We start from the raw sequence: 14,794 nt of genomic DNA, 5'->3' as shown, positions 1-14,794 counted from the left end.
TGATACTAAAAAAAGGACAATAATTAAAGACTAAAACTAATATCTAAAGTACCCCCCCCCCCCCCCCCCAAGTGGTTACAATTGTGAAACTTATTGATATTTGTCTTTTTTCAGAGTTAATTACATTTAACTAAATTAACCTTTGCTGAAGACTTGTATAATTCTCTTTAAGCCAGTGTTATGTGTTCACGGTATACCGCATCAACATTTGTACAGTAGAGGAATCTTGTCATCACACTGCAATACCTATTTTCTTTATTACACAGGGACCACAACATTACTTGAGGACAGTTTTCAAATATATCCATGTGTGTATGAACTATTGCAGCAATAAAAACAACAGCTTGTAAAATCAGAAGGAATTTCACCCAAATGTATGGAGACTCAGAGGGAAATATAAACCACTTGTTATAACAGGAACTTGAAATTTATGGCTTGTAGTATTTAGTCCTAAGCACTTTGCTTAGGTTTCCAATTAAATATTGGAGCAATAATTATCTGCAGATGGCAATAGACTCACAGCTGACAATTGACAATGACAGTAGCTCCCTTTGCCCATTGCTAAACAGGTTAACCCAGCACTTGTTGTAATTACGTTTTGGTCTTCTGTTTTAATTACCTAATTGAGGATAATTAGTTAATTGGCTTCTGAATCACATCTATAAATAGAGGGATGGAGTTTTTTATAATTTGACAAACTACTCAAATTTAAAGGTTTATTCCCTAAGGAAAATTAATTTAGCTTCCATCCCATTTCCACTGCTTCTACTTTTAATATCAAATACATTTTCTCTGTGTCTCATGAACTCTCACCCTCCATGTTGGTCTGCTAGAGTTGACAATTTCCAGTTTAATCCACTGAACACTCACAATGAATGAATGGCAGAAGTTAATATTTCTTTTCAGACAAGTAATTTAAGGGTTTTCCATTGCTTTTCCCACAGTTATACTATGCATTTACCAAAGTTTACCAGGGTTTACCATATTTCTCAATATGCTTTACCATACCTCACTGGGTTTTACAATGCTTACCATGCTGTCACTGTGCTTTATTATACTGTCTTGTGCTTTTATGATAAACTTTAATAAGGGAATACCTTAGTCTGGACTTGTAATACATGCACCATACCCTTTGAATAGACTGGTCTCATGTGATCTCAGAAGCTAAACACGTTTGTGCCTGGTCAGCATTTGGATTGGGGGTCTCAAGGAAAACCAGGGGCTACTGAAAGTGGTGTTAGCGCCTTTGTCAGTGTACTCTTTTGTCAAGGTCGGGGCTCAACCAACACTAGGAGTTTGAAGGCATTGATAGGAGGTGCCATTTTAAACCTAGGCCCTGTCTACTTGTAACAATGGTGGGAGGGGGGAGTCAAACAAGTAAGGGGCGTGAGGACAAGCTAAGACTCCACCACTAAGGCATGCAATAACACAACTACGCCAGCTCTATAAAAGAGTAACCAAAGCATAGTATTTCCTACGTTTGCCCAAGTTAACCAGCACAGGTTCTTTTAAAAATGGAGTTCAGTGTTTTTATTAACAAGATAAAATATGCTTTTTGCATTTACAACCAGAGATTATATCAAATTGATAATTTTCCAGGGCTTCCTATAGACAGAGGCAGAGGCATATTAGTTAACACCAGCTACACAAATTACAGACAGTGTTGTCATCATCAGAGGCTGTAAAGCACTGAAGGGTATCTAAGCATAATAAAGCAATCCAGATTTAGTTACATTGGTGAAATGGAGATGTTGAGGACGCCATAAATGAAATATTAAAATCAAAGTAAATCGGAGATCCAACTAAACAGGGGAAAAAACCTAGCGAGTCCTCAATTTCACATCTAATGGACTTCAGATATCGAGCATCAGGCACGTATTCAATTGGCTAAATAATCCCATTCTCACAGCTATCCAAGAAAGGAACTGGATTTTCATTTTACAGGCTAAACAATCACATAGGAGCCATTCTAGATCTCCCCCTACCCCTCTCACTAGAGTCAGAGCCAGTGCCGGGCTAAGAATGTAACAGCAGCAGTAACACATGACCTACAATTGGTATATGTGGGTACACACCACTGCCAGTATATGCTACTTTTATAAACTTCACACACGGCTCACCCCAATTTACACACAAAGTAGCGGTTTGTCAAAAACCTCTAACGCCACACTCACTTCCCAGCCCGGCACCCATGCTCACATGAGCTGCTCGTTATCCTGCACGTCCTCCCAGCTCTCCGTTATTTTTCTTAATCAAGCCTTATAAAGTATCCAGCTACACACAATTGGACTAATTGATTAATTACACTGCGATTTCCTTACACAAATTCGCAAGTGCTTTCAAAACAAACCAATATAAAATAATCAAAGTGCAATGAAAAAAAAACAAAACATCTTAAATCATTTTAAATCCCAAATAAAGTGCAAAGAAAGCTTAACCCTGTTACATTATGGCAAGCCAAATGATCACTTAGAGATATCTCAAATTAATTTAGAGATCTCTTTAAATATTTAAAGATATCGCTAAAATATTTAGAGATATCTCTTGATAACTTCCTGTTCATTTCAAGATATCTCTAAATGGACAGGAAGTCCATTCAAAACATAACACATTTTCACATGAAGTCATTTAGAGATATCTTGAAATGACTTCATGTTCATTTCGAGATATCTCTAAATGAACAGGAAGTTATTTCGAGATATCTCTAAATGATTTAGAGATATCATTAAATGAACATGAAGTTATTTCAAGATATCTTATAAATATTTAGTGATATCTAAATGAACAGGAAGTTATTTCGAGATATCTTTAAATGACAGTTTGGTGTACCATGCTAGCAAAACATTATTTAAAGATATCTGAAAATCAATTTGAGATACCATTATTTCATTTTTAGATATCTATTTGAGATATTTTACAGATATCTCATGTTTATTTAAATATATCTGCAAATTATTTACAGATATCTCAACATATTTCAAGACATCTTCAAATGTAATTTGAGATATTTCTAAATAATAATTTGGCTTGCCGTAGTTACATACTCTTTAGACATCAGGGTATATTCAACTGATCAAAACAGCGATAATAAATGTGTAATTGTACTACATTGTAAAGACAAAATTCCCCTAAGATGATGTTGGTGGTTTTATCAACATATCATTCTCTTAATTATTAAATTAGTGGCAGTATTTAGATTCACTACTGTTTGGAACCATTGAATAGAACACACAATAAGATAATATGGTACTTTGAAGGTTTTTTTTCTGCTTTCTGGGTAGATATCTATGCAGGTCAGTAACATTCCAGTTAAACTTGTGAATATTAATGTTTTGTTTGTGACTAATGATTTCCATTCCAATTCTTATTTTTTGTTTTGTTTTGTTTTTGTCATTTGATACAGTTGTACCAAACAGTACGAAAAAAGCTGAAGAAGAAAATAGGTTTAGAGACTGTGCAGATGTATACCATGCTGGTTTTAACAAAAGTGGGGTATATAATATCAATGTCAACAACATGTCAGAGACTAAAAAGGTAATTTACTTTAAAATAACTGCTGTGGTTTGTGTATTTACAATAAAATAAACAGTCAAAATGTAAGCATTTGCTGAAAAAATATTTTATTCTGTCATTTCTGAAGTCTATGGTTTCTGTCCAAGCAGATGAAAAGCAAATTAGGACTTATCAAACATTTCCAGAATCACTTTCCTTGCATTATACTGGACTGTCATAACATTTAAAAACATGTTGAGCGTCTAATAAATCAGAACAGTCTGAAGTTACAGACTTCTGAAAAGACAGAATTTTAGACAAGTTAAAGTTTAGTCTTCTTTGTTTTTCCAGGTCTATTGTAATATGGAGGCTGTTGGAGGTGGTTGGACAGTCATACAGCACAGAGAAGATGGAAGTGTGGACTTCCAAAGGACGTGGAAAGAGTATAAGATGGTGAGGAAAACTGAACCTTGTATTGCTAACTCTCCACATAAATAAAATATATGGACAAGGGGCATGAGCGTCCACAGAATTAACTAGGGGGGTGGGAAAGATGTTTAAAAGTAGTCAGGTAACGTGGTTTGGTATTACATAATAATTCTTCTACGCCCCATTTACATTAACAACTCAGACTTAAGTTAAAATCCGATGAAAACCAATACTTTAATTGGGGTTGCGGGGGAGGGGATTGGGGGGGTTCTGTTCGTAATTTTATTTAAACATAGATGCTCAGAAATCAAATCCTGCGAAGGAGTAAATTACAAAAATAAATAAATAAATAAACTTTGCACAGTGGAGCTTTGAGAGAGTAGCTCATACCCAAACGGCAATTAATAGTGGTAACCCTAGTCTCCATATTGACTTAGATTATCAAATTCAGACTTATGAACTTACGTCAAGAAATACAGAGTAACATCACTTCAACACCATGACGTACGCACGTACGTCAAATGAAAACCCAGTTACAGTACCATGCCATACATGCATACGTCAAGTTTCCCATTCTATTCTATGATCGGTTTCTCAGTCTAGCATTTCAGGTTTCATTACCTAAGGCAGTGCTAGTACTGTGGAATGTACAATGGAAGTGGGGGGAGGGTCAGATGACATTTGTATCCAATTGCCTGTTGTGTAGAGATTCCAATCTACCTGTGGGCATTTAGATGCAGGCGTCTGCAGCAGCCAGATCCATCACAATGCCTGCACAAAGTAGCTGTGTACACGCATTTGTGACTATCCCTCCAACACAAGGGAAGCAGAGACCGCAAAAAAGGTGCAGGGTCTGTCGATAATGGCACACGTTTTGATGTTGTTTGGTTTTTATTTGATAATTACTGTTTACTGATTATTATTGTTATTAGCGTTATTAGCAGCATTTTTGTTTTCATTGTTCAAACAAAAAATAAAAAAATAAAATAAAATAAACATGTTTTTATCTCTATATTGAACATGGGTATGTAGTACACAGGAGCATAAAGGGTTAATGAAAAACACATTTTAGGTGATTTATTTGTGTTTTATTCATCATGTGTTAACATTTTATAGCAATTACAGGTTTGAAAACATTATTGTTATTATTTTCAAAATCTGGTACCTGGGAAGGGGTTTCATTTTTACATCTGGAGTTGAAGTGGTTAATCTAATTAGTAATAAGGTACCTTACTGGTCCAGGTTTCTTTGCGCTCCTGGTTGTTTGAAAGTGTGAGTTCTTTAACGTTGCGCTGCCTTTCTCTCCCTGTAGTCTGCACACTGAACGCAGCGGGGAAAAAAAGGTCCTGCCAAGAATCTCTGGCCAGCCAGCCAGCTTCTTATCCTTTTGATCAGCTTAGTGTGCTTTCCTATAGCTTTCAAAAACATGATATCATCACCCGAATAGATGACTCCTCTGTACCACTGCATACCACTAACTGAGACAGTTAAGGTTTAAAAATAAAACAGATAGATTTGTTTTGTTTTCTCACTATTTATTATTTAAGATGTGTAAAGTAAATTACTAACAATTAATTAAGATTTGGTCATTTTATATGCATTCTGAGACAAAAAAAGGTCAAATTTCAGGGTAATGCATTTTAACAAGACCAGTATCTATTTACATATTTGTTCTTAACCAATTTTTTTTGTCTGAAAAAGATGACTGTACATTGAATTTTGTTTTATGAACTTTAGCAAAGACATACCTCATTGTTTTTTTCATAAAAGAATCTTAGAAAAAACTTTTTGTTTTTAAATATATAAATGTGTCTGCTTTCTTTAGCCTTCTGTGGCATACAGAAAAAAAGTAATATGGTGGCCTTTCAATTTTATAGCTTTAAAACATTTCTTGACATCTATTCTTTGAAACAAAACCAAAAATTGCTTGTCTTCTGGCAATATATTATATAATGAATTATATGCAATGAAACACACTAAGGGTCAGTCAGCACATGGATTTCCTACAAGAAATCCGTTTTTAGGAATTCAGAAATTTGTAAAGGAGAGGCGAAAAGTTAATAATTGGGCATGCTAAATTGGGCTGAAAACCGGGGTAAAATAATTGGCGAACACTACATTAAAAAAAAAAAAGAAGGGAGATTTCTTTTGTAAGAATAAACACAAAAACATGTTCACTTGTGGTCATGAAAAAAAACATAAAAAATACTGTTAATGCTCAGTCTTTCCACATTCTACGCATTTATGAATGTGTAATACAAATTCAAAAATATTTTTAAGCTACTTGGATACTGACTGGGTATTGAATATAACAGGTGGGTGCTACAATACTAGAATAGGGTTGGGCAGTTCACGAAAGTGGCAATGAATTCTCTGTTTGTTTTTGGCTTTAGCCAGGGCTAAAGTGTGTTTCTTCTCGGAAAAAAAAAATGTAAAGCAGGGTACTGGAGGACAGTGAAATGTAAATTTACTACACTGCTACAAGACAAATAAATAAACTATAGCCTAAAAAAACAAACAGTGAAAACAACAATTTCAGAAATAAAGTTCTCAACGTATCTAAAATTGCATTTCACATAGGAAAGCATTTTTAAAAAAAATATTAATTACATGTTTTATCACAGTTGAGTACCCTACAATACCAAACAGGTAGGTATGAAAATAGACTACTTTGTAATGAGACCATAAAAAGCCTAAATCTGCTAGTAAACACAGTTTGGTAAATAAGGACACCTACATGTATGGTATGATATATGCCACATTTGTTCCCAAAGATTTAGAAAGCCTGTAGTTTTGTTATTTAGAGGCTTGAACAAAAGTTATTGTACTTCTTGCTCTTATTGTATTACTTGTATTGTAACACTTGAAATGTATTTGCTTACGATTGTAAGTCACCCTGGATAAGGGCGTCTGCTAAGAAATATATAATAATAATAATAATAATAATAATAATAGAGGTTGTACCGTTTTTGGTAAAGCAATCATATACAAATTATGTCAGTTGTGTAATTAAAAACTAAAGCTTTCAATCTTCCTGATTATATGTGATATTAGCCTGTAAACTTAAAATGTAGCATTGCCTTATTTTATGCACCTGTGTTTTTTTTTTTATGTTTACCTATGATTATATGTTTGCTTATAGAAAATATTTGTACATTATCTTGTCAACTTCACTTGTCCTATACACACAGGCTATTTTTACTGTATGTAATTTAACTACATATTAAGAAATTATGTTATTTACAAAATAGTTATGAATGCACTTTGAAATTGAATCATTTTTGGATTCATATTAGTAGCAAATTGAAAAACAACAGGGATGATTTACTAGTACTAGCTTGATCAACTATTGGTGTGGGGTCCATTTTGCCTTCATTTTAGTGGTTTCAAGACATCTGGTATTTCTTGTCAACTTTTTCAAACATCTTCAGTGGTGTGGACCTTATTTGCTGTTTTAGTCTTATTATGTTTTTCACCACTGTGCTTTTTTTTCAGGGTGTATTTCCAAGTATAATGTTATCTGGAGTTTGACACTGTTTTTGAATGCCATTCCTGATGCTAATATAACTCAGCTGTGTGGAGAACTGAGTGGTATGTCCTCCCACAGCCAACTGTAAGCGTTGAAAATATTAACATCTGTTGTCTGTCTTCACCAGGCAGAAGAAATATGTAGACTTTACCATGTGAGGTCTGGCATCATAAACATATACCATTTTATTACACAATCTATTCAGGTCTGACAAAAGTATGATTTAACTGTGTGAACCAATGTGTAGTAACAATGATGTCAGTAGCCTTGGTCAATGATCCACATTTACCCAATGTACAACATTTAAAAAAATAATTTGTTTTGAACCGCTGCTATAATAAAATTCTAAATTGACTTGTTATAAATGGGTAGTGGTTGGGGTGGGTGGGGGGTCGAGGATGTGAGGCCCAGGGTGGCAGGAGGGGAGATGGAGTTGCAGAGGTATCGAAGGAAGGATGGAGTGATAAAGAATGTAAACAGAAAGAACAGGAGGCTTGACTAGTGATTTAAATCCCAAGGTGATTAAAGGGGAGAAGCCCATGCTCCAGCCCACTGGATCACACCATGAAATGTAAGGTATTGGCACTTATGTAACGATTTTGCTAATACAGTACATGGGAGGATATTTTAATAGAGTAACCTAAGTTGCAGATGCTGCAAGCTTGAGGGATATTTAATAAGGAGATTAAGTTATGAGCAATAGAAATTGAAGAACTATGTATTAATGTAAGAAAATAAGCTGTAAAGAGATGAATACAGGGAATGTAAGCCACTATATGTGCTACTGGCTCTTTGTAAAATAGCCTAGAACAGGATAGGGAAGAGTACTACATTCTTTCCATGGCTCAATCCAATCTATTGAACTGCTCTCTACGGCACCGTGATTCAGTCCTATCCAAAGAATTTCATTCACTCTGTTCTGCACACATACCAGTCTGAAAACACTGCAGTCTTGTTTGTACTTGTGGCAGGGCGGAAACCCTGAATGTGTAAATAGTGTGATTTGTATAAATAAAGATGTATTATTTTGAATTTTAGTTTGGCAGGGATGGGGTTAATTCCACGTGGGGAGTGTAGCTGGGGCCTTGATGGGGCCAAAAACAATGTTATTTTGATTCTTGCACCATTGCATGTATAGATGTTATCCTTCGGGCACCCTCTGCTGCAGCAAACCACAACTCAACTGCTGCTATTTATTTGAACAATGTTGCACGACTCTCGCCATGTATGCTACAGATCTCGCTAAGAAGACGCAACAAATATTTAAATTAGTATATTGCGGCTCTTTTCATTAACATATTTCCTCTTAGTACATATGACAAAATGTATTCTTTGCGAATTGTTGCAACGAAAATGCAAATTTCTGTATGTTAGCGCTGCGACTGGCCCATCTTAGTACATCTACCCCTTAGTCTTATCAGTAATTTTTATTATCAGGAGTCTAAGCCAAATGCATACTGCAAGTAACACTGAAAAACGTATTATACATTTAAAACTACTGTGTATTTCATTTTTAAAATACAAAAGCAAGGTGTCCTCAACATCAGGAACTAAACCATTTAGAAATACTGACAGCTTGCATCCACAGTTTGCTATTCATAGGCCTGTATTATTGTACATCAGTTTTTCGGAATCGTTGACAAAGTGTTCACGGAAATATTGCAGCAACATCTGCAGCAACATTTTTCTTTTTCTTGCATGGTGGTGCATTATCCTCTGCTTTCAACATCTCCACTTTTGCAAAGATAGTTGTGGCAATGTGCCCCGCCCCTGTGTGCATATTATGTGTTGTATGTTGCGTGCGTGTGTTAATGTTGGTGTATAGATTGGTACACGGGATATAAACGGGTCTGTGTTTCACGTGTGATTTAAAAAGGTAGATTTGTATTTAGGCACAAGGAGGGCACAAATCACTTCACGTGCTGGTTAAATGTAATATGTGAGCACGGGGTTGCACGTAATGAATTCACGTGCTGGGATTCAAGTGAATAATTAATTAGTAATTGAATCCCAGCACAACAGTATATATAGAGACACGTAGCATTCATTTGGGGTTGGGTGTTCGGTGAGTGGAGAACGGGATTGGAGACGGAGGTATTTGTGGAAAGTAATAATAGTTAAATCTGCTCACCGTGTTTTGTTCGTCTGTCTGTGCACTGTTTAGTTCGTTTTGTTTGTCTTTTTATTTTGGCGTATAGTGCCGTGTCCTGTGTTTTGTTACAAACCTTATTTTTCTGTGCTGTTTATTAAATGATGAGCGAAACCATTCGCTCAGCTTCACCAAACCACACCTCTCTGTCTGTTTATTTCCTGCTTCTGGTCTGACGCCACCCACTCCGGCCGTCTTTGTGACAATAGTGCATGTCTTAGTGCTGTTTCGTGGAATTGGCATTGATGCGTGAGCGCTATGGCAACTTGAAATGCATCATAGGATCAGTATTCCCAAAACAGCACTAAAATACAGAGGCAGTGATCTGGATGCAAGTTAATACATTTCCCAATATCCTTTACACTCAGCTGTTCGAACAAGGCAATTTGTTTAATTCAAATTTTTCTCCCCGGGGGAAATTCCTGTTTAGTGAATTTGTACAATAAGAAGTAATTTACAATAAGTGACTGCTCTAAAATTCGTGGTATCAGGAAATTTGTCTTCTCCGAGTTTGTTTTAACAAGAATTGACTGTAGTTAAATCTGGCTAGTAACATGCCAGAATGCTATAGCATCCAAACCACAAGATCTTTAATAGACCTTCCATGTTTGTGGTAAGAGGAAACCTGATCCAGATTCTGTCCTCGCCTTATCCACAGTTCTTTATAAAAAACATCTGGAACAATTTCACTGTTTAACTCATGTATAATCTTATAATGAAAGCAAACAAACAAACAACAAAAACATGTTCTGTTAATGATGTTGATTAGAAAACTGGCCTGCATTCTATGGCTTGGTCAGTAATTAGAAACCTATAAAATGTTATGTCTTTTTAATAACATATTCATTACAGCATAGTACATTGTATTACAGAAGATAAATTACAGTTTGAATGAGAAAACAATAGGCAGCACCTACATGACATTGCTTTAACATGTGTTTTCAATTTGACCTCATAAATAGGTAAGGATAGGGCTGTTTAGCACCCAGTGTATTCATGTTAACTATTGTGCTATTTGAAATAAAAACAGTTCAAACCAACATAATATTGTGCCTTTAATGTTAAAAATAAAATGCAAATCAATAGTGTATTTATTACAGAGTGCAAACTGTTGTTTTCCTGGATATGTTCCACAGCAAACAACTATATTAACATGCAGTCCAAAATGATGCTACTGCTGATCTAACAGTACCAATGATGGATGTATGTCTCAGAGAAATGTAAACATTGTAACAGCAAACAGAATGATTCTAAATGTATTGCCTCAACTTTCCTCTAGGGTTTTGGGAGCCCATCTGGTGAGCATTGGCTTGGAAATGAATTTGTTTTCCTGCTTACCAGTCAGCGTCAGTATTCGTTGAGAATCGAACTGACGGACTGGGATGGAACTCAAGCGTTCTCTCAATACGACCGGTTTTATATTGGGAATGAGAAGCACAATTACAGGTAAGGATCATTTCATGGATCCCATTTTAATTATAATACAAAAAACAAACAATAATTTGCATTACACTCTAAACTTTGGACTTTGGAAACCCTATACAAGGTGAGTACATTGGGCGGGAGGATGATACATTTGATTCTGAAAAGTGCATGTTTTGTTATGGTTCATTGAATTTGTAGAGCAACTGCAGCACCTCATGTTTGAGGTTAATGTGTTTCATTTCACATCTTTATTTAGAATTGACACTCATTCACGTGTGTAGTAAAACCTTGTAGTTCCTATTTAATTACATGTAATAACAACATGTTTTGGAACTTGGCAAATTGTTTTGCAATAGTAGATAGAATTGTTTAATATGATTTTATAGCATGTATGCCTAGGCACTGACTGGTAATTTGTGTTGGGAACTCCATAAACTAATGTCGGACTGCATACCAATAGAATCCAAGAACCGTGTAAGTGAGTTTGACAATTTGAGAATGGTGTGGAACATGATAAGCCTTACCCCACCTCTTGCATCACTTGGCCTATAAAAACAAACCATTTCCATTATCCAGCGTCATCAGGTGCTTTCTGTTCCAAGCTCCAGTACCGTACCCTTTTTAAAAAAATGCAGCCGTATACTGTATGTGCTGAGGATTACATCTAGATTAGACCAGGGCTGTGTGTTAGTTGTGCACATTTGACTCTTTATTTTCATCCATGTTTTACATTTTCATTAGAATTTGTTACATACTGTAAATACATAGTACAAGGCTGGCATAAAATTGCTTGGGGAATATACACAGGTCCTGTGGCATATCTCCCTGACTTAGAGTTGCACTGGCACATAACAAGCCATGGGTAACACAATGCGGAAGCCAATATGTACATATCACATGGTAAACAGAAACAAATAAAGGAAGCAACTTTATGCCAGCCTATTCTGAAAATTACATTAAGTAAAACCTCTCTGGAAAATATGGCAGAATTGTAAAATGTGTAAAAATATTGCACAATATTGTATGTGCTTATAAATGTGCATTATCACATGACATTGTATATTTAGTAGGGGTGTGTATCTTTGGGTTCACAATAATATTGTACCTACCTCGATACATGGGTTGTGATACGATACATATCATGATACAAATAATACAACGTGAAAATGTGTAAATAAATCATTAACAATTAGCAGTCACTTATTTTGAATTTCTTCTTATAATATGAATTCACTTTACACAAATGTCCTGTTTGTGCAAATTATTTAGAGACCCCAAGGGAAGAAAAAGTGTAATTAAAGAATTTCCATAGTTTGAACAGCTGAGTGTAAAGATTATTTATTGGGCAATGTATTAACTTGCATCCAGATTATTTAAAAGCATAGGCATAAGTACAAACTTGAGAAAAATGTTGGATTTAAGACGTTTTTTCTTAATAACTTTTTAAGAAGACAGCCCCAGATGTATTTTTTTGCATTAAATGTCTCTTTCTTAAGCTTTTAAAAGTCTTTCAATTACTTTTAAACCTCCTGTTTACTGTACTCTCAAGGGGACAGCATGGAGCCAAAATGTAAAAAACCCACACATTTTCAAACATCAAGTTCACCCATATTGCAGCATATCTTAAAATAGTCACCCATAACATAAAATATCACTAGATCTTCATTTAAGATTAGGTGGAGAAGGGTTCAGACCAAAAGACATTCAACTTTTAGATTGAATTAATTAATTAATTCCAAAATATAGAAATGGCTTTTACTTTGCAGTTAAAGGATAGTGTATTCTGAAACAGATTATTGGGGTACATTTCTAAAGTAGTTTGTTTTGTAATACAGTAAAACATCTGTGAAAATCCACAAAAGACATTTATTAAAAAAATTAAATTGATATAAAGTTTTTTAATGACAATAATCGTTACACATTTCTCTCTATGAATAGATTTGTTCTCTCAAATTCTTGAGGTATGATGGTTTCTCTCCTGTTTTGAATGGAAACCAGCCAAGATAAACCACAAAACTAGCTGCTAAATGAAACAGGGAACACAAGGCATTTCTGCTGAGATGCTTTGGCACTTTTGTTTTCAAGCTTAATTACTTAGACATTGTATGTGTATGGAGACCCACAATGAAATTGTTCACTTTGTCTTAAGAGTGCTACCTTATTTAGATCAAGCTGAAACTGAGATATTTTGGCAGTGATTTGACTACTGAAATGTAACACACATACACACTGGTGTATAAGGTCAAATCATTATAATGTAGAGTACCCATTAGTCAGAATAATATGGATAACTGCCAGTTAACTAAACTATTTTGTTACTGTTGCCAGCACCAAAATTTTGTCAAAGCTTAACAGAAAGAACAAGCTTGGGAAAAATATTTGATATGTGTTCATCTAAGAAATACAGCTGATTAACCCATCTATCTAAACCATGTCAACCACCAAATGTGCTTTCTGTTTCCAATCAAGATTTTATTTAGATTTTTAACAGCATTAAGATGGCCTAAACAAAGCATCTGGAATTTCAGTCATAAAGCTGTGTGTTAAGATCCAGGTTAATGACTTTTTTTAATATTTGAAAAAAATGTATTTATGATAGAACAAACAAATGTTGTTTTTCATCATTTTAATATATTTTTTAAAATTAAAATAACAGACTCACAGTAATTAAAACTCCCCTGGGTTTGTGATGAAGAGTACAACACAACAAATGTTGATACAAACAAATATATGTATTCTGCTTCATTGTACCTGTGTTTATAGTTACAAGGTCTAATTGCAGGTAGATAATTAGGTACTGTACCAGGAACCATCAGACAGTAGTATTGTATAAATATATGCATATCCCAAGTTAACATCTATAAAAAAAAAGAAAAAAAAGCATTCAAATTTGATGGGCTAATAAATGCAAAAAAACGTACTATTCCAGACTTTTTGTTATCTGTATATTTGGTCTGAATTCTGTTATTGATGTACCTACCAAGCTGCAAACAAAACTCATTTTATAGTAAACCACACAGTACATTTATACTGTTGCCACATTTTGCAAAGTAGCAGTTTTGTTTAACAAATATAACACAATGGTTTTTTTTGTTTATGATACAGAGAATATTTTTTTTAAACTACCGTTCTCTAGGGCAGTGGTTTTCAACCTTTTTTTTTTTTTTTTAAAAACTGTAGTCCTTCTGTCTGGAGGTTTCAACTCAAATACCCCTTTACAATTTTTTGCTCTACTGAGCGGTACCACAGTAAACTAAAGGCAGAATAATCTGATTAAGAAATGACATTTGTCCTCTTTACTATATAATTTATGTCACAACAGTCTGGCACTGCCAAACTGCTGGTTTAGAATACCAAACCGTAATTCTTAAAACTTTTAATTATAAGTCTTTGGATGCACAGAATCACCAGACAGTATTTGGGAAGCTTGTCAGAAACACACATATTGTCTTTCTATTTGGCAAAGTTATTATAAATAATCTAAAATAGTCTACATTATAAATGTTTATTATGTTACCATTTACTTCCCATCTCAGAATAATTGTGTGCCATTTAACATCAAAAACATTAACCTTAAAGAGTAAGTAGCGGGGTTCCTAAAGACTACAGCGTTTCACGTCCCCACGTGTTGCTACAACTGTTTAAATAACATACCTTTCATTTTTTTTTTTTTACACTTATAATTTTAAAGTTTGTTTCAAAGCTCTTTTCAAAATGTCCGCTCCGTTTTTGTTTTGCAATTAAGGCATTTATACATGTATGATCTGTAT

The 14,794-nt window shown here is 34.7% G+C and overlaps 1 protein-coding gene across 1 annotated transcript in view; it reads left to right on the top strand.

Moving 5' to 3' along the window:
• The window catches only part of LOC117394235 (angiopoietin-1-like), an 89,013-nt gene that overhangs the window by 61,903 nt on the left and 12,316 nt on the right, over positions 1–14,794 (top strand). Inside the window, exons 5-7 of the mRNA XM_033992327.3 lie at positions 3,404–3,534; positions 3,844–3,945; positions 10,879–11,045. Coding sequence (XP_033848218.1) covers positions 3,404–3,534; positions 3,844–3,945; positions 10,879–11,045 — 400 coding nt within the window. The remainder of the gene's footprint in view (positions 1–3,403; positions 3,535–3,843; positions 3,946–10,878; positions 11,046–14,794) is intronic.

The sequence above is a fragment of the Acipenser ruthenus genome, chromosome 3, assembly GCF_902713425.1.
Source record: "Acipenser ruthenus chromosome 3, fAciRut3.2 maternal haplotype, whole genome shotgun sequence".
NCBI classification, from domain to species: Eukaryota; Metazoa; Chordata; class Actinopteri; order Acipenseriformes; family Acipenseridae; genus Acipenser; species Acipenser ruthenus.
The sequence above is the reverse complement of the archived record's forward strand: the minus strand, read 5'-3'. Positions and strand labels throughout refer to the sequence as shown.